We start from the raw sequence: 24,499 nt of genomic DNA on the forward strand, positions 1-24,499 counted from the left end.
ATATCAACTCATATATGGTGACGGATATAGAAACATTCCAGTAGTTGAACCTCGTTTTCCTGTGCAACATCATTGCCTCCACTCTTTCTGTCAGTGGGATGTTGTGTAAGTTACTCCATTGATGCTGGCAAATCTACTGTACTAACTGTTATTTACGCTGCAATTGCGTTTTGAAAACTATATACACAAGTTCGAATAGATTCCATCTGGATGTGTTAGGAATGACATGACAATATTCATGTTGCCACGGTCAGATAGACCTACAATGCATTATCAGGAAGTAGTGTTCCTTCTTCTTCTTCTTCTTCTTCTTCTTCCTCCAGTCTTCGCAGTACTGCAGGATGTATCAGTAATTCAGAGATCTTGAAGAGCTGTGAAACAAGACTTTAGCCCTCAGTGTCACGTTACATACAGTGTCACTGTCGACCACTAAACGCTCAGTCTTCAATGTCTGTCCTTTGCTGACAGACCTAAGTGTGGTGACGTAAGCTAAATACGAGTCCTGACTTAGATTTTGTGAATGATGAATTTATACTGGTGATCGATGCAAGGTTCTACAGCAAAATAACGCAAAAACAGGAAACTTAAAAAAAAAAAAATGACTGAAGTTCTAGGGCATGTTCAAACTGTTTAGTATTTTTGTTCGAAAATAACTGAAATCTTTGAAATATTCAGAAAAATTAATGTCCAATGCAAAAAAAAAAAAAAATTTGAAAACGTTTCCGCTGGAATTTTTAGTATAGGCTGTTACCAAATGTAGACCCAGCGGTACATGGAAAAAGTATACCACTACATCGCTGTCATGAAACACATAACAATTATTAGATAGGTTTGAGTACCTTAAAATATTAAAACACTCTCTAAATACATTCTACCCATAAATTACTAAAAAGAAACATAGTTACATATTAATTTTATTCCTTGAATCCATGTTGACACAGAGATAAACAGTTTTCTTCAGCCACATATTGTCACTTGCTGGGAACATCCAGAGAGGACAACAACTGATCCACAGAAAGCACATGGTGTATGCTGCAATCAAGCGCAGTTCAATCTACTTCCTGACTCAGGTGGACAGTGGTCTGAGAACATATTTTTTGGGTTATTATTAAGTGTCATGTGCTGATTTTTTTTTCAGTTTCATTATAATACATATTGAATGTGATCTAGTAATGGAACAGTGTAACTATCAATGCCAGCTTCTCAGTCATCAGCAATTTCAGCAGTTTTTGTGATCCAGTCGAGGAAGTAGGTTACCCTGGAGAAGCCACCAGGTATAGGTACGTCGCACTTGTCATACACAAAGCTGGCAATGCCGATCTGCTTGTAGCCTTCTTTGGTCTTGAGAACAAGGGCTCCGCCATGGTCATACTGCAATGTAGAAAATGATTACCTTACAATATCTTGTAGACTTCTGCTGCTGATATTAAAAGTTTATGAACGATATTACACCTTGACCTATACAAAGGATGCACCACAGGTATGAAGGCCTCTTCAGAATCTGTTTGTTTACCGATGACACAAGTAAGCTGATGGAAGGCATAAACAAACCAGTACGAGGAAGAGTCTGGGTAATAATGTAACAGCTTTATCACTGATTCCCAACAAACAACTTCCTTTCTTACGAAAAAGCTGTATTGTTAGAATTTAAGTTTCACATGTTGATATCAATGCGGTCCACACTGGATGGGATTCCATATGAGACATTCTTTTACATCGAGGTGCACAACAGACTGATGTTGTACCAGCATGTGGATATGTTTGGCAAGAAAGATTAAGTGAAGTTGCTATTTCAGCATGTTGCGAAAGTCTCTTCAATGACCTTGGCATTATTAAACTTAAGTAGCATTACTTATAGTCATAAGTTATTAGCAGGAAAGTATGTACAATGGACAGTGGAAATCACAACAGTGACACTGTCATTGGAGTACTCCTGAAAATATATCTGTCCATATCTGCTTTTAAGTCCTAAATCCAGTCTCGAATCTAGGCCAATACTCAGAAAGCTCGGACTATATTCTTCATTCGAAAATGTGAAACTGTATCGAATGCCTTAAGGAATCCAGGAAACAAGTACTGTTCTACACTAAAAGTATCTGAATAAAAAAGGACGTAGTTATACAGTCAATATGAATTATATTTTACCGATAGCGATTTTCCTGTAAAATTGTACAATGGACAAAAACGAAATTTGTCCACCAGAGTAAAATTCGTGGCTTTAAAAATATAAACGCACAGCAAGTCTTATATATTAGCCAGCAAATTTATATTTCTGCTAGTAAATAATCAGGTACCTATGTCTCTAAATTAAAAATCCCGTAATTCTCAGACCATTTTGTTTGCTTCAAATTGTTAATGTCTCTCCACAGTTATCTTTGTCAGCAATTTTGTGCGGTTTCTGTACTTTTTTCCACGTAGAGGTTTGTTTGTGTTCCATCCATGGGTGCAGCATGCGAAGGCTTCTGCGACATGTCTGTGAGAACTGTCGTTTGCCTCAACTTATCTTTACTATAGATGTGACGATCTGAAGAATATTTGTAGCTTTTGCCCAAAAAGACAGTTCTTGACATTTTCTTACAAGTTTCTCGCAATAAGTACGACGACATCTTTCTCGGAGTGTCCCCAGTTAACATTTTCCCACGTATCTCCAGGCAGTCAAATAAGCCTGTGATCATTCGCACTGCCCTTCATGGCACGCTCTTGGTGATTCGTGTTGTTCAAATTCTCCATCCAAGATTCCACGGATTTCTCTGTGTGCTTCCTACGAACAAATTCTCAATGCAGTCAAAAATATGTCTTGACAGCCCATATGAACGTGCTGTCGATGATAATATTATGTATGTTGTTGAATCAAATATCTACATCTACATCTACATCTACATCCATACTCCGCAAGCCACCTGACGGTGTGTGGCGGAGGGTACCTTGAGTACGTCTATCAGTTCTCCCTTCTATTCCAGTCTCGTATTGTTCGTGGAAAGAAGAATTGTGGGTATGCCTCTGTGTGGGCTCTAATCTCTCTGATTTTAACCTCATGGTCTCTTCGCGAGATATACATAGGAGGGAGCAATATACTGCTTAACTCTTCGGTGAAGGTATGTTCTCGAAACTTCAATAAAAGCCCATACCGAGCTACTGAGCGTCTCTCCTGCAGAGTCTTCCACTGGAGTTTATCTATCATCTCCGTAACGCTTTCGCGATTACTAAGTGATCCTGTAACGAAGCGCGCTGCTCTCCGTTGGATCTTCTCTATCTCTTCTATCAACCCTATCTGGTACGGATCCCACACTGCTGAGCAGTATTCAAGCAGCGGGCGAACAAGTGTACTGTAACCTACTTCCTCTGTTTTGGGATTGCATTTCCTTAGGATTCTTCTAATGAATCTCAGTCTGGCATCTGCTTTACCGACGATCAACTTTATATGATCATTCCATTTTAAATCACTCCTAATGCGTACTACCAGATAATTTATGGCATTAACTGCTTCTAGTTGCTGACCTGTTATATTGTAGCTAAATGATAAGGGATCTTTCTTTCTATGTATTCGCAGCACGTTACACTTGTCTACATTGAGATTCAATTGCCATTCCCTGCACCATGTGTCAATTCGCTGCAGATCCTCCTGCATTTCAGTACAATTTTCCATTGTTACAACCTCTCGATATACCACAGCATCATCTGCAAAAAGCCTCAGTGAACTTCCGATGTCGTCCACAAGTTCATTTATGTATATTGTGAATAGCAACGGTCCTACGACACTCCCCTGTGACACACCTGAAATCACTCTTACTTCGGAAGACTTCTCTCCATTGAGAATGACATGCTGCGTTCTGTTATCTAGGAACTCTTCAATCTAATCACACAATTGATCTGATAGTCCATATGCTCTTACTTTGTTCATTAAACGACTGTGGGGAACTGTATCGAACGCTTTGCGGAAGTCAAGAAACACTGCACATATCTGAGTGCCTTGATCCATGGCTTTCAGAGATTCATGTGGAAAAAGAGCGAGTTGAACGTCAGACGTCGATATTTACAGAATCCGTGATGGCTGGCATGGAGGAGGTCTCTGAACTCAGAGTATGTTCTGAGATTCTACAACAAATAGCTGCCAATGATATTTGTCGGTAAGTTTGTCGATCAGTCCTGATGTCCTTCGTGGACACAGGTATGACCCGTGCATTCTTCCCAGCAAACGGCATAGAGTTCTATTCGAGTGATTTTCGATGTATAACGGTTAAAAGTGGTTCTAACTGAGTCGCAAATCATGTATAGAAACCGACAGGGATTCCATAAATCCTTGGAGCTTTGTTCAGTGTAACGACTTCAGCTGTTCCTCAACGCCACTGACGCTAATGTCTATATCAGTCGTCTTTGCACTGGCACGAGAATAAAATTGGGGCAGTACTTGTGAGTTTGCCTTTGTAAAGGAACACTTGAAACCCAAAGTTTCAGTTCCTGTCTTGTCCATGTGTTTCTGAGCACTAACTCTGAGGCCACTAACAGCCTTTACATATGCCCAATATTTCTTCGTGTTATGTGACATCTTTGGGTAATATTCTACTATGGTACTCACTGAGGGCGTCACGCACTGTCTACTTTAAAGCCAAATCAGCATCCCTGTATGTACATCGGTATTCCATGTTTTAGACCGAATATGCGGTTGTCTCTGTTTCCTTAGAAACTTCTTCACAGTGACCATATACCAAGGAACGTCCCATCGACCACGAACTGTTCTGCCAGGTACGTATTTATCTAAGGTATGGTCAACTATTCTTTTGAATTTGAGCCATAGTAGCTCTACAATTCCTTCATCTTAATCTGTTTTACTGAACATATAAATCCTTGAAACTGTTTCTGTTGCCCTTTTTAAACTGGTAATCGTTGTTGCTACAGCTACCTCATAGTCGTTGAGACAAGTTTCACTCTGGACATTCTCAGACAGATCAGGTGTATTTGCCTCATTAAATCCAATATACACTACTGCCGCCATGACTGGAATTCTGAACTATATGTTGCTGGTAGTTATCAGAGAAGGCATTTATTGATGTTTCGCAGGATGTCTTGTCACGTCTGCCACTAAAAAAACTGTAATTATCCCCACCAGTTGTTGAATTAAAGTCTCATCCAGTGATTACAATATGATTGAGAAACTTAACATTCTAGTGATCTAATGGTTCTCTCTCACGTTTTCAGTAACATTACGAAGTGAGTTTGGTTATCAATAAAAGAATCCAATTATAATTTATGACCAGTCCTGCTATTGAGTCTTGCCCAAACAATGTTACATGCAGCTGCAATTACTTCCTCAATGGATTTGAGTTTCTTGTGTACTACACAGAATACACAGGTTTCTATAACCAAATTAATCGTTTTGTTATCCTTGCCTTTAATAAAATAATTGTCGTTAATTTTACATATTTGTCTAAAGTATTTCACAATGAAAAGTTATTTAGTTAGTAAAATCTGATTGTGAATATATTGTAGCCGCTGATAAATTGATAAGTTTCGGTAGAACAAACTTGCATTATATAATTAAATTGTGAGAGACAGAGGTAGCATAGACCGCAGGGGAAGTTGGCAAGGCGTGGAGGGCATGTGGGGTGCCGACAGCTAAGAGTCAGGTGGCAGTGCGTGACTGAAGCGGATGCGTGTGGGGCTCCCAGTGCACCAAATTTCTTGCGATGAAAGTTATGGAGTGGATCAATATGGAAACTGAACAGACCACCAGTAGGTGGAACGATATTGCCATTATAACATGTTGGCTTTGCCAACTGTATCTGTGTGTGTGTGTGTGAATGGCAGGCGCTATAAATACATCTCAGCGTCGGAGGACACGTAGGACAGCCTGCAGCACATCACCATAGCCAACAGTACTGCGGCTTCCTTAGTTTTGTAAAAGAGCAGGAGCAGTGAACGTTATTCTGTGAGAATATAATAATGAATCTTAATCTGTGATAATGTAACAATTAACGGTACCTCTTCAAATCAATTTTTAACCAGAGTGGTATTACCTGTATGAGTTTTTTCTATTTGGTCCTTTAATGAACTGGCAAACTATCAAGGTGTCATGTTCTAACTACAATCAAGACAAAACCTCAACACAAAGCCATTGGTCTACCACAACACTTACAATCGAAAGCATGTTTTTTACAACCACAAACACACAGAAACAAGACAAGTGATTCCTGAATCGATAATGCTGCCGTTTATACAGCATCGAAAATTCCATATTATACGAACATTTCAAATTTCAGAAACTTTCCAGAAATGAAAACCACTAAATGACAAATAGATGCTGGTGGTTGGGTTTGAATGGGCGATCGGCAGTCATTTAACTTATGCATTTCAGAATCTGTAAGAGACTTCCTCCCAGCGTATGTCTAACATATGAACACATACAGATAGAAGAAGTTGACATTGTTAGATTTCTGGGATTACAACTCGATAATGAGTTCACTTGGGAAGGGCATATCACAGAATTGATAAAGCGCCAAAGCAGGTCTATATTTGCAATCCTAATGACGTCAAATGTAGCAGATACAAATGTAAAAAAATGCATATTTTGCTTACTTTGATTCTGTAATCTCATATGTGAACATATTTTGGTATAACTCATCAAATCGAGAAAAAGTTTTTAGAGTTCAAAAGAGTATAATAAGACTCATTTGTGGAGTAAATTCAGGAACATCATGTAGAAACCAGTTCATCGAACTGGGTATCGTAAACATCGCTTCTTAGTATATTAATTTTTTAATGAAATTTGTTGCAAATAATATGCCTCTTTTTCAACCAATAGCTCAATACGTAGTGTCAGTACTAGGAAGAGAACAATGTACATAAAGACCTAAAATGACTCAACTAGGTGCAAAATTGATCCAATTGTCATGAACACACATTTTCAATAAATTGCCAGTACCATTAAAAGCTTTCTGCTAAAACACAATTAAAGGACAGATTGAAGCACGTTTTTGGTAGACAACTCCTTCTACTCTAGAGTATGTTACAAGGAACTGTTAGAACAGCTTAAGTAGAAACTTTAGATTCTGTTATGACCTCACTTGGTCACAACAGTCAAGATTAGGTATTTTGTGTATGATAAATTTATTAAACGTACTTAACTATGTTACCTTCTGACAGTGTATGAATTCTCCAAATATTATCAGTTCCAATTTACTGTAATGTAATCATATATTTTAACAAAATGATATGATCGTTTGGTATTGATGGTCAGGAGGCCCAGTTCTGCGAAGTTCGGCCACCGGGTTTCAAGTCTTATTTCAGGCGATGCCCCATTGGGCGACCTGCGTGTCAATGATGACGAAATGATGATGAGGACAACACAACCCCTAAGACACGAACAGAGGAAACCTCCAACTCAGCCGGGAATCAAACGCAGGCCCACTGCGTGATAAGAAAGCAATTTACCCCTCACGTAAGCAGTAAGGGACATGTTTTTATTATCTCTTGACAAATGATCGGGGAAGTGAGTTTTATATTGAAATGTTCTGTGCTTTCTGTGTTATAGGTTCCGAAGTGTTCCACATCCACGAAAATCATCTCATCCATGAGTCTATGGAACGAAACTGGAATCTAATATAATCTAATCGGCATGCCTGTCAATGACGGCTAACCGTTACAGCACATTGCATACAGTGCAGTCCACGGCATTTCTCCCTCTCCTGGATAAACAGCGACATGTTGTTTCTGATGTTCTCACTGGAGCCGACTGCAGCACCCTGGATCTAAATCGTGTCAGTGAAGCTCGGCATGGCAATACTGGGATTCTCACGTTCCAGTCGTGTTGTCACATCCACTGCAAGATGGCAAACATTGAAGGTAGTCGCTCTGTCAAAGCTTCACAGTTGTCGAGGTGGTCTTCAGTTTCCTTGACTGAGGAGCTTCCAGAGTTATCTGCCCCTCAGAACTCTAGTAGGTCGTCATATGAAGTACATGGACGACATCTCTACATATTGGTCCTCTTGATGATGGGGTTACAATCCTCGACTTTGTAAGTGGCATCTGAGAACCGACAAACAATACGATACAGCACAAAGTAGATCTGCTTTAGTATCTTTTCCTGGAGTTCACCTTCCTACACAGGTTTAAATGTCCATATCAAATCTGCCTGGCTGTATCTCACAGGATGGCATTAGGCACCATAGTGATCTCGGTCTTTTTCGTGGGTGTGTTTAAAGTCTGTACGTGAGTCAGCTATCTTGCTTCTTTCGTCTTGGTGATGTGTTTCATGCAGCTGTACTGAGTATTGTCGCGATGAAACGGGCGCTGTGTATCTGTTTTCATTTCTGCCTCACGACTGTGGTGAAGTCTGTTTTTCTGCTGTGTTCAAGAATGTTACACGGGGCATTTTGTATTCCACTCCTGTTTGACATCAGTCTGCATCTCCAATAGATCTGCCAAGGTCTCATTAAACTGTCCTGTGAGGCCAATCGTCTGTGCCTGGCCAGGAGTCGTCATTCTATGGGTGATATCGCAACATGAAATTACCTCACATTCTAACCTCAACAAGGAAACCTTTCTATGACCAGTGTTGGAGCACTGTACTTCAAAATGATGTATAGTACATGGATCATAGCAACATCCGAAGCTTTGAGAAGTGACACTGCCTTGGTGAAACCATAAAATGTGAGGTATTCAGCCAAAATAATTATATGTCAACTTAGGGAACCTCCTCTAGATGTCGGTATCAGTTCGGTGCAACGGTGCTGCTGCGGGCAGAATTGGTACCAGATGTCCCAGAGGTAGCTGTGGCATGTGCTTCCATCGCTGGCATTCCTTACAGTAGCTCAGATAGTGTCTAACAGATCGGTAGAGTCCTGCCCAGAGATAACTGAGACTAAGGCAGTCTTTACGAATTCCAGGTGATCAGATTTTGGAGTTCATGGAAAAATAGGAAAACAGCTGACTGTATATGTGTCGGGATGATAACCTACCTTTTCTGCCCCATCAGGTTACAGTAATTCTAATACGATGTTCCCTTTTTTAATTGTAATCCTCCTTTGATCAGTACGTCCTTCTTCACTGCTGTTATGGTCCATCGCACTGGTGAATGGTTAGCCAAATAAATATGCCAAGAATATTTTAATGATTCAGCTAACTGAAAGACACACTTTCTCAGGTGCAGGTAGTTCATTTCGAATGTGGAGAGCAGGGCAGAAGCACCTTCCTGAATACTAGAACTGAACCCACTCCACAAATGCTAGCGTCAGGGAAACGTTCTGTCTCGGCTTTCTCGTTATGCAACGTGCAGAAGTGTCAGAGACAACCTAAGGGCAAGCAAACATGTTTGTGGCTCTCGTTACAGGAAGATTTTAAGGCTCCTTGAAATACGCGCAAATGAAGTGCATTGGTACACAAAACAGGAGTTCCTTATAAATGGCAAGCAGTATGAGCACATTGTGAGAGAGCTTCTCCACCAAGCGAGGTGGCGCACTGGTTAGCACACTGGACTCGCATTCTGGAGGACGACGGTTCAATCCTGCGTCCGGCCATCCTGATCTAGGTCTTCCGTGATTTTCCAAAATCGCTCCAGGCAAATGTCGGGATGGTTCCTGTGAAAGGGCACGGCCGGCTTCCTTCCCCGTCCTTCCCTAATCCGATTATACCGATGAGCTCACTGTATGATCTCGTCCCCAAAAAACAACAACAACCAGAACTTCTCACATCATGAATGTGTGGAGGATCGTTACGGCTATTATTTCCACTGGATCAGGAAGGACTCCTTTGGTACGAACTAAATGCTCAAAGCTTCTTGTTTTCCACGTGGTGAAGGTGCACCTTTTCGGAATCAGAAATCAGTCTGAACAGATCCCATATAGGTTGTAGGCAGGTTAGATGTTATTCAGATGTCTTCCTAAAGCGACAGTGTCACCCAAGTAGCAATAAAGCTTCGTTCATTAATGGTAACTAAGCAGGTTACCCACCATACGCCAAAGGTCCGGTCATGCTCCTCAACCTCATTTTGCTAGGAGTCTGTTTGCAAATCATTACTAGAGATACACTTTGCCACTTTCATGCACTTTAGGATGTCATCACTGCGTGGCAATGTGTAGACATGTTATTCAAGATTTTCTTCAGTCGATGCAAGATCTCCATATTCTGCACTTCTTCACAATTGGCCCAGGAGAGGACCAAGGACTGTCTGAAATTTGAATGACCATGCAGGATCTCCAACCACAATTATGTGTCTTCCGACTGGCGACTGCCTAGACTCATAGAAGAGCTAGCTAATTGGTGGACGATGTCCAGTGTTGATACGGTGCTTTACTATTGACCACTTAGTCTGCTTTTCACCTCAGATACGAAAGCAGCCAAATACTGTCCCAGAACGGCTAACACTCACCGCCCTCGATCCGCAGTCAGCCAGATGCAGTCAGCATTTCGCAAAAAGCTTCCTCCATTGCAGTTTCCTTAGTGGTAGTGGGGTACAATTTGTCGTTGTTGGTACTGAGCTGCCAATGCTGGACTGGTTGAGCTCTTTCTGTGCACATACCTTCAGGGATGCGTTGGTGCTGCTCGTCGTAATTAGTCAGCAAAAGATCTCCTTGTCAGCCTCTAATCCTTATGATCGTCACTAATACGTAGATTTCATTTATGAGCCCGTGTAGCGTTTGGCAATCTAAACAAACCTCCACAGTTTAATCAGCATCTAGACTGACGAATAATACTAATACGTTGATGACGGCAGGATAACAATGTTTCAACGGCGAACAACAATCCAGAGCAATATTCGTTACTGACGCATTTTTCTCAGTAGGTACTGTAAGGTTTGACACCAATGATTCGCAAAATAAAAGTCCGCAAGCTTCTGAATTGAGTCACCATAAACACAGTCTTGAGAAATTTCTTCTCCGCTATTTGCAGCGTGGTTCCAAACAGAGCACCAAACATACCTGTAATAAAATTCTTTGTTCTCCCCCACAGGTATTCAATGGATATTTGCTGTTTTCGATTTAAAATTTTTTAGAAACATTTCTCATTGATTTAACCATCAAACTGACGTGGAAATTCTGTGTTGTCAAAATTTTCATCACACCAACGCAGATCTATGGCCCCTGGACCTAGACCGGTGGCGGAGACCGCACTTGCAGCGGCCGGTGTAGGCGTGTAAGGAAAGGTAAGTAGAAGTGCATCATGTCGCGATGTATCGATGTATTTGTTGATATGTGCAACTTTCTCTCTCCTGCCCTGCTAGCATGACAAAGCCGTTACACGGGCTGTGCTGGCAGACTCGAAGCCCGGTCTCCTCCAGTTGATGCCACAGCACGGCGCCAGTCAGGGAAATAAGTCAGGGAAATAAGTCAGGGCGGCTGGAGACTCTCACCCTGCCGGTGCCTCAGCGTACAGCCTGGACTTTACCTCAGAGGGTGGCGGCACAGAGATGGGAGGGGCTCTGTGATGTAGCTTATGTTACTGTCGTCCATTCCATGCAAAAGTTGCTGGTCAATTTTGCAAGCCTAGTGCCTCAACCTCCCTTTTACGTCATACTCAGAATCACTGAGCTCTAAGGCCAATCTTGTCAGCCTACTGGATAGCGGCTTCAAACCTAGTTACCATTTAAAAGCAGCATGATCTGTCACCACACTGATCTTCTTTCCAGACAGGTAACACAGGCTGTACGTTACACCATACAGTAGACCATTCATCTCTCTTTCTGCCATTGCATAATTTCTCTCCGTTACATTAAGGGGAGCAGGAACGATGAAAATGTCAAAATTAACGTTTTTTGGGGTTCTTCTTTGTAACACTATTTAGACTTTTCTGATTAAAACAAGTCAGGCTTCACTTAGCGTGTTTTTTACCATTTCAAAGTTGATGCACCGCGTCGCGCCACGTAAATGGCCATAGCGAGTTAGTGTGTTATCTCTGACGGCACCGCTCGCTGTCTTTAGTTAGCGTTTAGTGGCGGAAATCACCAGTGTTCTGTTTTCCAACGTTGTAGGCCTTTATATCTGTGACAAATAATCGTTCATATCCGCAAACATAAATGGCACGCCGTGTTTGTTGACTTTTGACGTTTTTGCTATGTGTTTGTTGTTTGGCTCAGCAATTTTGAGTATTTTACGAATGTTCCTCGTATCTGTTTTACATATTTGGTTTGTGGATATAAATGTGTCCCATTTCAGCAATCGAATGTATAATTAAAGACGCAGTGAGTGAAATAACAAATCCCTTGTTGTTTTGAAGGGAGATGCTGTTCCGTCTGCTTCGCCATCCACTCTCAATCTGTGTGAGAAAACTTCTTCCAGCAAGAAACCTTTTGATAGCAGAAAAAATTTGAAAACTATGCAAATTACAGTAATGATGTGAATGAAATAATTAACATTTCCTTGCTGTCAAATATTTTGAAACATAATGTATTATTCCAAGTTTGCAAAGAAAGAGGACTCGAATTGAAAATAATTTCACACATTGGTTTGATATGTAAAATGTTAATGAAGAGTGACAAATGTGGTGTAGAGGTTCCGTTTTATAATTCTAATAGTATTCCTAGTAGTGTTAACAATGGAAAGAAGGTGTATGACATAAATGTTAGGCTAGTGTATGGCATGCACGGCATAGGAAAGGGCAGTGCTAGAGGAACAATGTTATGTGGAATTATGAACTTGTCAAAAGCGCCAACCAAGTTCGAATTTTATAATGAATTGGTGAGGTCTTCTGCTGAAGATGTTGCACAAACAACGATGGAGAAAGCAGCTAAAGAGGCTGTGACTGATAATGGAAATTGTGGAGAATGACTATTTCTTTGGATGGATCATGGCAAGGTAGAGGTCGTAAATGTCTAAATGGAATCGTGACAGCTACCAGTGCAGACAGTTGCAAAATTATTGATGTTGTTACTCTCTCCAAACATTGTAGATGTAAGGGCAATACCAAGGAGGAATATAAAGAACGTTCTGAGGGAAATTTTCATGGCACAGTTGAACAATGGAAGTAGAGGGCGCGAAAAGAATTTTTTTCAGATTGCACTTTGGAGTGTATGATGGAGTTGCAACATACAGTGCCGGAAACGCTATGTGCTGAAATGCTTAGGTTTCCAACCAGGCACAATAGCATTTTCGCAATGCGCCTAACGGATGAAGAACGACTAAGAAATGCAGCAAGAAGAGACAGAAGTCTGCAACACGTAGCAAAAGGGAAGCAGAGACCTGTGAAAAGAAAACTAGCACTAGAAAAAGAAGAGGATGCTGATGACCCATCATATGGAGTGTATTAAAAGACTTTGTAGCCATTTGCTGCAAGTTTCTAATTTTCTAATTTTCATATTTAGGGAACATTTTCTTAAAAACTACTAACTACAATACCATTTATTTAATTTCCTTAATTGTTATAACAAATTGTAAAAAAATTGTATAATTAAGGAGCTACAGAAGTAAAGATGCAAAACTTTAGAGAAAAAATTGGCAACATTTAAAAAAACTGCAAAACAGAAACCAATAAGTATTACTTAACATGGCGTTATAACTCTATACTCATTGAAAATATTCTCCAAATTTTGGAGCTGTAAGTTTAATGCTTCAGCTAAAAAAGTTCCTTGTATTTGCTGAAATTAACATGGAGAAGATAGAACGTTCTGGTTCCCCTTACTTTGTCTTAATACACAAGTGATATGGTGTTCATCTCCATCAGCCTCAGGCACAAACTGCACACGAGGGCTTGGTCTGATGCATCACATAATAATATAAATTTCTTATGAAATCTGGAAACATCGACACTGGATTCAACGTTAGTATCTCCATTAATTCGACGAACGACCTTGACTGTCTTAAGATCACACAAACGTGTATATTTCTTTAATAACTGCATAAGCAGTCGTGACATATCCACAAATCCACTCGTGAACTTTCTACAAAAATTTCTGAGGTTTAGACATTATTGTAGCTCCTTTCTCATTCCTGATTCGGAAAATCTTGCAGCCCCTATATCAAACTCGGATCAGTCGTCACACCAACCTTAGTAACTATGTCACCCAAATAATCTTGCAACACAAAGTAGCATTTCTCCCTACACAGTGTTAGGCAAGCAGCTCGTAATGTCTTGAATATTTCTTTCAGGCTTTGTCTGTGTTATTGAACACCCAATGCAAAAACAAATATGTCATCCATCACTTGGCATCGACAAGACTTCAATACTTTCAACACCTCATCTAACAAACTTTGGAATGTCGCTGGTGCATTCTTAAAAACCAAACAAATAATTTCCCCAAGGAAATACCGATAATTTCCCCAAGGTGCTGAAGACAAAGTCTTCGTTCTATGCTCTGGAGCGACTTCTAACCGATGATACCCACTCTTCAATGCCACTGGTGAGAAGTCCCAACACTGCCAAAGATTAGCGATCGTCTCTGTGACGTTTGGAGTTGGGTAGGTATCTATCGTAGTCTTACCATTTGTTTGTTGTTGTTGTTGTGGTCTTCAGTCCTGAGACTAGTTTGATGCAGCTCTCCATGCTACTCTATCCTGTGCAAGCTTCTTCATCTCCCAGTACCTACTGCAGCCTATATCCTTCTGAATCTGCTTGTGTATTCATCTCTTGGTCTCCCTCTACGATTTTTACCCTCCACGCTACCCTCCAATGTTAAATTTGCTCCTCAAATAGCAAAACTCCTTTACTACTTCAAGTGTCTCATTTCCTAATCTAATTCCCTCAGCATCACCTGACTTAATTCGACTACATTCCATTATCCTCGTTTTGCTTTTGTTGATGTTCATCTTATATCCTCCTTTCAAGACACTGTCCACTCCGTTCAACTGCCCTTCCAAGTCCTTTGCTGTCTCTGACAGAATTAGAATGTCATCGGCGAACCTTAAAGTTTTTATTTCTTCTCCATGGATTTTAATTCCTACATCGAAATTTTCTTTTGTTTCCTTTACTGCTTGCTCAATATACAGATCGAACAACATCGGGGAGAGGCTACAACCCTGTCTCACTCCCTTCCCAACCACTGCTTCCCTTCCATGTCCCTCGACTCTTCTAACCGCCATCTGGTTTCTGTACGAATTGTAAATAGCCTTTCGCTCCCTGTATTTTACCCCTGTCACCTTCTCAGATAAGGCGTAAGGTCAGTATTGCCTCAAGTGTTCCAACATTTCTACGGAATCCAAACTGATATTCCCCGAGGTCGGCTTCTATCACTTTTTCCATTCGTCTATGAAGAATTCGCGTTAGTATTTTGCAGCCGTGAGTTATTAAACTGATAGTTCGGTAATTTTCACATCTATCAATGCCTACTTTCTTTGGGATTGGAATTATTATATTCTTCTTGAAGTCTGAGGGTATTTCGCCTGTCTCATACGTTTTGCTCACCAGATGGTAGAGTTTTGTCAGGACTGGCTCTCCCAAGGCTGTCAGTAGTTCTAATGGAATGTTGTCTACTCTCGGGGCCTTGTATCGACTTAGGTCTTTCAGTGGTCTGTGAAACTCTTCACGCAGTATCATACCCCCCATTTCATCTTCATCTACATCCTCTTCCATTTGCGTCCATTGCCCTCAAGTACATCGCCCTTGTATAGACCCTCTATATACTCCTTCCGCCTTTCTGCTTTCCCTTCTTTGCTTAGAACAGGGTTTCCATCTGAGCTCTTGATATTCATAGAAGTGGTTCTCGTTTCTCCAAAGGTATCTTTAATTTTCCTGTAGGCAGTATCTATCTTAGCCCTAGTGAGATAAGCCTCTACATCCTTACATTTGTCCTCTAGCCATGCCTGCTTAGCCATTTTGCACTTCCTATCGATCTCATTTTTGAGACGTTTGTATTCCTTTCTGCCTGCCTCTCCTTTCGTCACATAAATTCAATATTTCTTCTGTTACCCAAGGATTTCTACTAGCCCTCGTCTTTTTACCTACTTGATCCTCTGCTGCCTTCAGTACTTCATCCCTCAGAGCTACCCATTCTTCTTCTACTATATTTCTTTCCCCCATTCTTGTCAATTGTTTCCTTATGCTCTCCCTGAAACTCTGTACAACCTCTGGTTTAGTCCAGGTCCCCTCTTCTTAAATTCCCATCTTTTTGCAGTTTCTTCAGTTTTAATCCACAGTTTATAACCAATAGATTGTGGTCAGAGTCCACATCTGCCCCTGGAAATGTCTTACACTTTAAAACCTGGTTCCTAAATCTCTGTCTTACCATTATATAATCTATCTGAAAACTGTCAGTATCTCCAGGCTTCTTCCATGTATACAACCTTCTTTTATGATTCTTGAACCAACTATGATTAAGTTGTGCTCTATGCAAAATTCCACAAGGCGGCTTCCTCTTTCATTTCTTACCCCCATTCCATATTCACCTAGTACGTTCCCTTCTCTTCCTTTACCTACTATCGAATTCCAGTCACCCATGAGTATTAAATTTTCGTCTCCCTTCACTATCTGAATAATTTCTTTTATCTCATCATACATTTCTTCAATTTCTTCATCATCTTTACAGATAATGGCACATAGACTAGTACTACTGTCGTAGACGTGGACTTCGTGTCTATCTTGACCACAACAAAGCGTTCGCTGTGCTGTTTGTAGCAGCTTACCCGCATTCCTATTGTTTTGTTCATTATTAAACCTACTCCTGCATTACCCCTATTCGATTTTGTATTTATAATCCTGTATTCACCTGACCAAAAGTCTTGTTCCTTGTTCATTACCATTTAAATGACGCTAATCCCAACAGAATCGATATTGCCTCAAACCACCCACAGACTTCTTTGGTACAATTGCAATTCCTACCTCTCCCAGGGACTACTAATTTTTCTAATATGCTGTCAGCCAACTGCTGATGAATAACCTGTTGTAAAATCAGCTGCAGAGACTGACATATTCCATATGACCTCCAGTACGCCAGTAGTTGGTTCCCAGTCTTAGCAGCATCCTGTGCCCCCTCTCCCCTCATATCCTACACCTCCTATGCAGCTGACTCGTTCCCCACCAACAAAGTTCTCTTTAACAACATAACCTTCTAAGCACAAAAATTACCCACATTGATGACTTTTACTCTACCACCGTCCTTCTTCTGTGTGCTTATGATGCTTCACTTTACTAATCAAGAAGCTGCATCTAATATGTCACTATTTTTCAGTGGGTCCACTACACGAAACGTACCTGTCGGTAACTCGGGCCTAACATTCACCCATAGCGACTTCCCGGTCCCACTCAGCACCCAATCATGTGAATTAAGGCCTAATGTCGTTGTTAACAGTTTAACTGGGTTATCTTGTACAACAGACTCCATTTGCGATGGATCGGAACTGACGACAGCTTTCCCTAGCCGTAATGTTTTCCCACTAAGCTCCACCACATGTCATCAAAGGTCAACCATGGCGTGACGCTGATACAGAAACTCTTACCCTAGGATCATGCTATAGCCATCGCTTACATCAAAGTCTACTTGCACACGCTGCCTGAACTTGGTTGCCTGCAACTGAAATTTCTTCAGCATCTACCGCAGCGTCGAACATCACTGTCCTCTACCCAACTCAGCCTATAATGCATTGGTTCCATTGCCTCTTATCGACCTCAGTGACTGAGCTTCACTGTCCCCTACCCAACTCGATCTATAGTGCAGTTGTTTCCATTGCCTCTCACCGACTAATTCTCTCGAGGGTACCGGAACATGCGCCACCAGCTGTTGTACCCACTATTGCACATTCCACTACTGCATTCGTTTTTCCTGTGTTTATCTTTACCGAGAACAGCATCCGACAGATCTGGGGTTCCTTCTGACATTCAGCGTGTGCTTGTCTAACAAAAACGTGTACCCTTTACCAGCTATTGCACCCGCTATTGCACACTGCGCTTCTGCATTCGTTTTTCGTTTGTTTATTTTTACTGAGGACAGCCTTAGGCAGTTCTGGGTTTCCTTCTTGTCTTTAGCAGGTGGTTACTTGTACCCAGTCCATCCCTAAATCGCACAATAAAATTAAGGCATGACTTCTTCGACAATCCGTAATTGTCTCCCACTGCGACTCGGCGACTTGGACTCGGCGGCGCTTCAGGCAGCAAGATGTCGACACATGAAGGAAAAAGCCACAGCTCAGAAGTCCAAATGAGTTGCGGGGTGGATTAATGATGTCACAATGGCAGAAAATTTCACCGCAGTGTTGCCCAGTGTCACCCCGGACGTCATCACACGATGGGAACGTCGCACGTCATCCCTTCTTTTGACGCCTTTTTTGATGGAGGGTAGACTACAATACCCACCATTGAAATCGTGAGATTTTCTAATGGGTTTTCAAGGAAAACATTTGACACACATCGCCGATTACAATCGATACGAAAATTTCTCAGGGGACGGCAGAAAGGGCGTCAGTGAAACCAGCCCTTCCCTCCGGGAGTTGTTCCACACACGTTTCTCACTACTGCTGCCCCCTGGGCGTTTCAAACCTACTTAGCACCTACATCTACATCTACATGATTACTCTGGAAGACACCATTACGTTTCTGACAGAGGAACATCCTTAGGCTGCAGCAACACAGAACGTGATCTCACTCCTTTCGAGTGTACTGTGATCGCAATTTTTGCTCTGGCATACAGAGTGGAACTGATAGGGGCTCTTCAAACCACTTGACGAAATTTCTACGTGATCCGAAGCAGCCAAGGGGGTTTCTGCTTTTTCAGCCCTCCTTTTTTGCGCCCTCCTGTGGCATGATCATTTAGGGGTACAACGTTAACATGTGCGTGAATGAAACAGGAAGGTACGCCCTCCCACTCCATTTCGGCAACGGTGCCACGTTTGTTGAACATTCTACAAATGTACCTGGCAGAAATCTAGAAATTTCGACACTAATTCACCATTGCGGCTACTCTAGCACCTGAGGGTTAGGCAACCCCTTCGACATATTTTAAGAGTGGTTTGCTTGCCTTCAGTGTTTAGAGGACCGCCATTGGTATAGAAGTTTCTGGCAGTTACATTGGTAAAGTCCTCAACAAAGGTGTGTGGATGGCACCGAAGGTGTTGCCCAACAGGGGAATATTAGAGGGACCCTTTGGAGTTTGCCGGCCGCTGTGGCCGAGCGGTTCTAGGCGCTTCAGTCTGGAACCGCACTACCGCTACGGTCGCAGGTTCGAATCCTGCCTCGGGCATGGATGTGTGTGATGTCCTTTTTTTCATAGTTCCACACAACTTCTTCCTGTTTTCTCAGTTTATCTGTGTTCAGTTTTTCAAGGCCTATCCACTGTGTCAACTTATAACTAAATCTGAGGGGGGCGCGATGGGGAGGTTCCCTTGTAAGATAGCAGTTGCATTATACAGTTGCACCCTCAATTGTTCCGGATACCCTGTACAGTCAACAGCATCACCCGAAACACTGAACAGTACACTCCCGGAATGTAACCGTCGTATTCAAGTACTGCATGCCCTAGGAAAAGGCGACGTAGCACGTTGTAAAAAATCTCCCTCCGAAAATTCTCTGATCGTTTCGTGCTGAAATAGGTTATTCATGACAGAAGAAGTGGAATATCAGAACGAGATTTTTCAAGTTACTGAACTTCCTGGAAGGAGGAGTTCATGGTGCTCTTACTGCACAAAAATTCGTTCAGAATATCTTGTCATCTAACTTCACATACACTGCAGTGATACTTCACATAGATTCAAAGGAAGCTAAAAACTCGCTAAAACCTAATCGAAAAGTACGACTATATCGTGTATCTAGTTAGTTACTTCACATAGATTCAAGGCAAGCTAAAAACTCGCTAAAACCTAATCGAAAAGTACGACTATATCGTGTATTTTGTTAGTTCTGACTCATTTGGCGCAAGACTGCAAGTTAGTAAATGACAGCCAACAAAATTAAATAAATTAAATCTACATAATCATTTTTTTATGTGTCTAAACCCGTGTTATAATGCTAGAAACCGCAGTAAAACAGCAAATTCTCGTACTGTGGATGCAGTGAACACCATCACAAAGCTGTCTCTACTGACACCTTTTCAGCTACTTCTGTGGGGAAAATCGACGTAATTTCAGCAGACTTTACTTGTCTCTAGATAGCTCGAGTTTGTATCAGTGAGCCCAGAAAATTAAGCAGATTTACTCGCTGCGCTCAGGTTAGTGGTAGTGAGCCAACATTCATTTCCAAGTTTCTCATTGTTGCTGTGTTTAAGAACTACAGAACAAATTGAAACATGTATCACCACCTCTGACGTGATAGCTGCTACTTCAAAGAGTTGCAGGATTCTCCCTGAAGGGGATCTGGAGAAATTCCATGAAGTCTGTGATGCGTTTGGAAGCACATACTCATTTTCCAGGGTCCCGATTGTATCTTCCAATATTGAGAGTATAGTTAGTGATCCCAAGGGAAGGCCGAGACCCTTGTAGGAGCAAATTATTATCGGAAAACCGTTAAAATTTCTCTCCCCATCCCTCTCTCTCGATTGAACTAACATTGTTCTGGTACCTTCAACTACAGGCTGCATTCTTAGCTAGAGCAAATGAGGCACTATGCCAAACCTTGTGATGGCAAACGACGGCGAGAATGAATGGCGATGGCAGGGGAACAAACAAGAAATCTGAATCCGGAATCTGAAGGACTTGGCCTAAGACTTTTCAAAACCCTACAAAAAGAAGGGTTTCTTTCTCCAGAAAATCCAGCATTATGGTGCCTAGTATTATTCAGCGAGCAGGGAAAACATTTATTTCACTGGAGGATATATTTATAAAGGACATTAACCAAAAAGAGATTTTTCAGGCGGAGACAATACACTGCGACAAAGAGACATGTGTGTGGAAGCTTCCCATTCGGGACAGATTGCGCAATACATTTTATATTCCACATCATGAAGTAAAAAAAGAAAACCTCTGTGCTTCATCAAATGGAGAATTGTATTCGGCAGTTTGTTATACAAGAAGAACTATTCGTTGAATTACCCTTTAGAAATGGGCCCTGCTTTACTCCTTGGAATCCATTCATTATTACTGAGATTCTGTCTATGTCCTGTAGCCTTAAATACCAATATCAAACAAGCATTTCTACAGTTAGTTCTTCATAGGAAGGACAGAGATCTCATGAGGTTTGTCCGGTTCAGAGTAATTAAAGACCAATGAGGAAACTACCAGGAGATCAAAGTCAGTATAAATTTGTAAACTGAATAAATCACGGAGTGATGTAGATAGAGAGGTACAAATTGGCACACATGCTTGGAATGACATGAGGTTTTATTAGAACAAAAAAAAAAAAATACAAAAGTTCAAAAAATGTCCAACAGATGGCGTTTCATCTGATAAGAATAGCAATAATTAGCATAACAAAGTAAGACAAAGCAAAGATGATGTTCTTTACAGGAAATGCTGAATATGTCCACCATCATTCCTCAACAATAGCTGTAGTCGAGGAATAATGTTGTGAATAGCATTGTAAAGCATGTCCGGAGTTATGGTGAGGCATTGGGGTCGGATGTTGTCTTTCAGCATCCCTAGAGATGTCGGTCGATCACGATACACTTGCGACTTCAGGTAACCCCAAAGCCAATAATCGCGCGGACTGAGGTCTGGGGACCTGGGAGGCTGAGAACACGATCATCACCAAACAACGCGCGCAAGAGATCTTTCATGCGTGTAGCTACACTCCTGGAAATGAAAAAAAGAACACATTGACACCGGTGTGTCAGACCCACCATACTTGCTCCGGACACTGCGAGAGGGCTGTACAAGCAATGATCACACGCACGGCACAGGGGACACACCAGGAACCGCGGTGTTGGCCGTCGAATGGCGCTAGCTGCGCAGCATTTGTGCACCGCCGCCGTCAGTGTCAGCCAGTTTGCCGTGGCATACGGAGCTCCATCGCAGTCTTTAACACTGGTAGCATGCCGCGACAGCGTGGACGTGAACCGTATGTGCAGTTGACGGACTTTGAGCGAGGGCGTATAGTGGGCATGCGGGAGGCCGGGTGGACGTACCGCCGAATTGCTCAACACGTGGGGCGTGAGGTCTCCACAGTACATCGATGTTGTCGCCAGTGGTCGGCGGAAGGTGCACGTGCCCGTCGACCTGGGACCGGACCGCAGCGACGCACGGATGCACGCCAAGACCGTAGGATCCTACGCAGTGCCGTAGGGGACCGCACCGCCATTTCCCAGCAAATTAGGGACACTGTTGCTCCTGGGGTATCGGCGAGGACCATTCGCAACCGTCTCCATGAAGCTGGGCTACGGTCCCGCACACCGTTAGGCCGTCTTCCGCTCACGCCCCAACATCGTGCAGCCCGCGTCCAGTGGTGTCGCGACAGGCGTGAATGGAGGGACGAATGGAGACGTGTCGTCTTCAGCGATGAGAGTCGCTTCTACCTTGGTGCCAATGATGGTCGTATGCGTGTTTGGCGCCGTGCAGGTGAGCGCCACAATCAGGACTGTATACGACCGAGGCACACAGGGCCAACACCCGGCATCATGGTGTGGGGAGCGATCTCCTACACTGGCCGTACATCACTGGTGATCGTCGAGGGGACACTGAATAGTGCACGGTACATCCAAACCGTCATCGAACCCATCGTTCTACCATTCCTAGACCGGCAAGGGAACTTGCTGTTCCAACAGGACAATGCACGTCCGCATGTATCCCGTGCCACCCAACGTGCTCTAGAAGGTGTAAGTCAACTACCCTGGTCAGCAAGATCTCCGGATCTGTCCCCCATTGAGCATGTTTGGGACTGGATGAAGCGTCGTCTCACGCGGTCTGCACGTCCAGCACGAACGCTGGTCCAAATGAGGCGCCAGGTGGAAATGGCATGGCAAGCCGTTCCACAGGACTACATCCAGCATCTCTACGATCGTCTCCATGGGAGAATAGCAGCCTGCATTGCTGCGAAAGGTGGATATACACTGTACTAATGCCGACATTGTGCATGCTCTGTTGCCTGTGTCTATGTGCCTGTGGTTCTGTCAGTGTGATCATGTGATGTATCTGACCCCAGGAATGTGTCAATAAAGTTTCCCCTTCCTGGGACAATGAATTCACGGTGTTCTTATTTCAATTTCCAGGAGTGTATATGGGGTGGAGCGCCATCCTGCATAAACATCGTACGTTCCAGCAGGTGTTTATCAGCCAGGCTGGGGATGATGCGATCGAAGAAAAAATGCCCGATAACGGTAGATGTGGTAAATCCAACCCATACCATGACTTTCTCGTCGTGCAATGGAGTTTCCACGACAGTTCTAGAATTTTCAGTAGCCCAAATTCTGCAATTGTGGGCGTTGACAGACCCTCGGAGCGTGAAATGAGCTTCGTCGGTCCACAACACGTTACTCAACCAATCGTCATCTTCCGCCATCTTTTGAAACTCCCACACCGCAATTGCCCTCCGCTTCACTAAATCGCCAAGTAACAGTTCATGACGTCGATGGATTTTGTACGGATCGCATCGGAGGATATGTCTCAGTGCCAACCAAACAGTAGTGTATGGAATGCCGATGCGACGTGCAACAGCACGAGCGCTGACTTCCCCATGCATAGACGAACCCGCTGCAGTCTCCATTTCTTCCTGAACTGTCTGAGCAGCATTACGCCTTGTGCTCCGTCGGCCACTACGGGGTCTAGCGTCTAAACACCCCGTAGACTTCGAAATCATTCTCGCCACAGCTGCATTTGTCAACGGACCTTTACCCGTTCGAATCCCCTTCCTATGGCGTTGGATCGTAACGCTAAACCAGCACATTCCCCACTCTGATAGTACAGCTTCACTAAAAGCGCCTTTTCAGATAACGTCAACATGCTGCGACTGCTGACGCATCTGATTCTCTCTCTCATTACAGCTCCTTTGATACACGATTGTCATGCGCAGTTACTGACGTTTTGCTGTCCAGCGCCATCTGTCGGACCTTTTGTGAACTTTGTTCATTCCAAGAATGTGTGTCAATTTTTACCTCTCTATCTACATTGTTCCGTGGTTTATTAAGTTTTCAAATTTATGCTGACTTTTTGACCACCCAGTATATTACATGTGACGAAACAGTTACATGTCGCTTCATCCAGCTACCTTTCGGAATCAGCGGTAGCCCATTTCTTCTTGCAGCCACCTGTAAGAACTTGCTAAGACGCACAAAACGAATTTTTGTCGAGCTGCTTCACATAAAAAATGGTTCAAATGGCTCTGAGCACTATGGGACTTAACATCTATGGTCATCAGTCCCCTAGAACTTAGAACTACTTAAACCTAACTAACCTAAGGAGAGCACACTACACCCAGCCATCACGAGGCAGAGAAAATCCCTGACCCCGCCGGGAGTCGAACCCGGGAACCCGGGCGTGGGAAGCGAGAACGCTACCGCACGACCATGGGATGCGGCCTGCTTCACATATTGAAGTTAAAGTGTATATAGATGATTCTTTGGCAGACGCTGAACATGACAACGTTGTGATTAACATAAACGCATCAAGAAAAGGTTTGCATCACCCCAGTTCCTACAAGTCCTGAAGATAAACATTGACTGGATATTGTACTACAGATGCAGTCCCTTTGACTGTTCAGAGATGTCATTAACCCGCCCAAAGAT

The 24,499-nt window shown here is 42.7% G+C and overlaps 1 protein-coding gene across 1 annotated transcript in view; it reads right to left on the minus strand.

The window, feature by feature from the left end:
- Positions 1-1,066: 1,066 nt before the first annotated feature.
- Positions 1,067-24,499, minus strand: part of LOC126425306 (collagenase-like) — a 176,942-nt gene continuing 153,509 nt past the window's right edge. Inside the window, exon 6 of the mRNA XM_050088285.1 lies at positions 1,067-1,371. Coding sequence (XP_049944242.1) covers positions 1,204-1,371 — 168 coding nt within the window. The 3' untranslated portion in view covers positions 1,067-1,203. The remainder of the gene's footprint in view (positions 1,372-24,499) is intronic.

The sequence above is a fragment of the Schistocerca serialis genome, chromosome 10 (assembly GCF_023864345.2).
Source record: "Schistocerca serialis cubense isolate TAMUIC-IGC-003099 chromosome 10, iqSchSeri2.2, whole genome shotgun sequence".
In the NCBI taxonomy this organism is placed as follows: Eukaryota; Metazoa; Arthropoda; class Insecta; order Orthoptera; family Acrididae; genus Schistocerca; species Schistocerca serialis.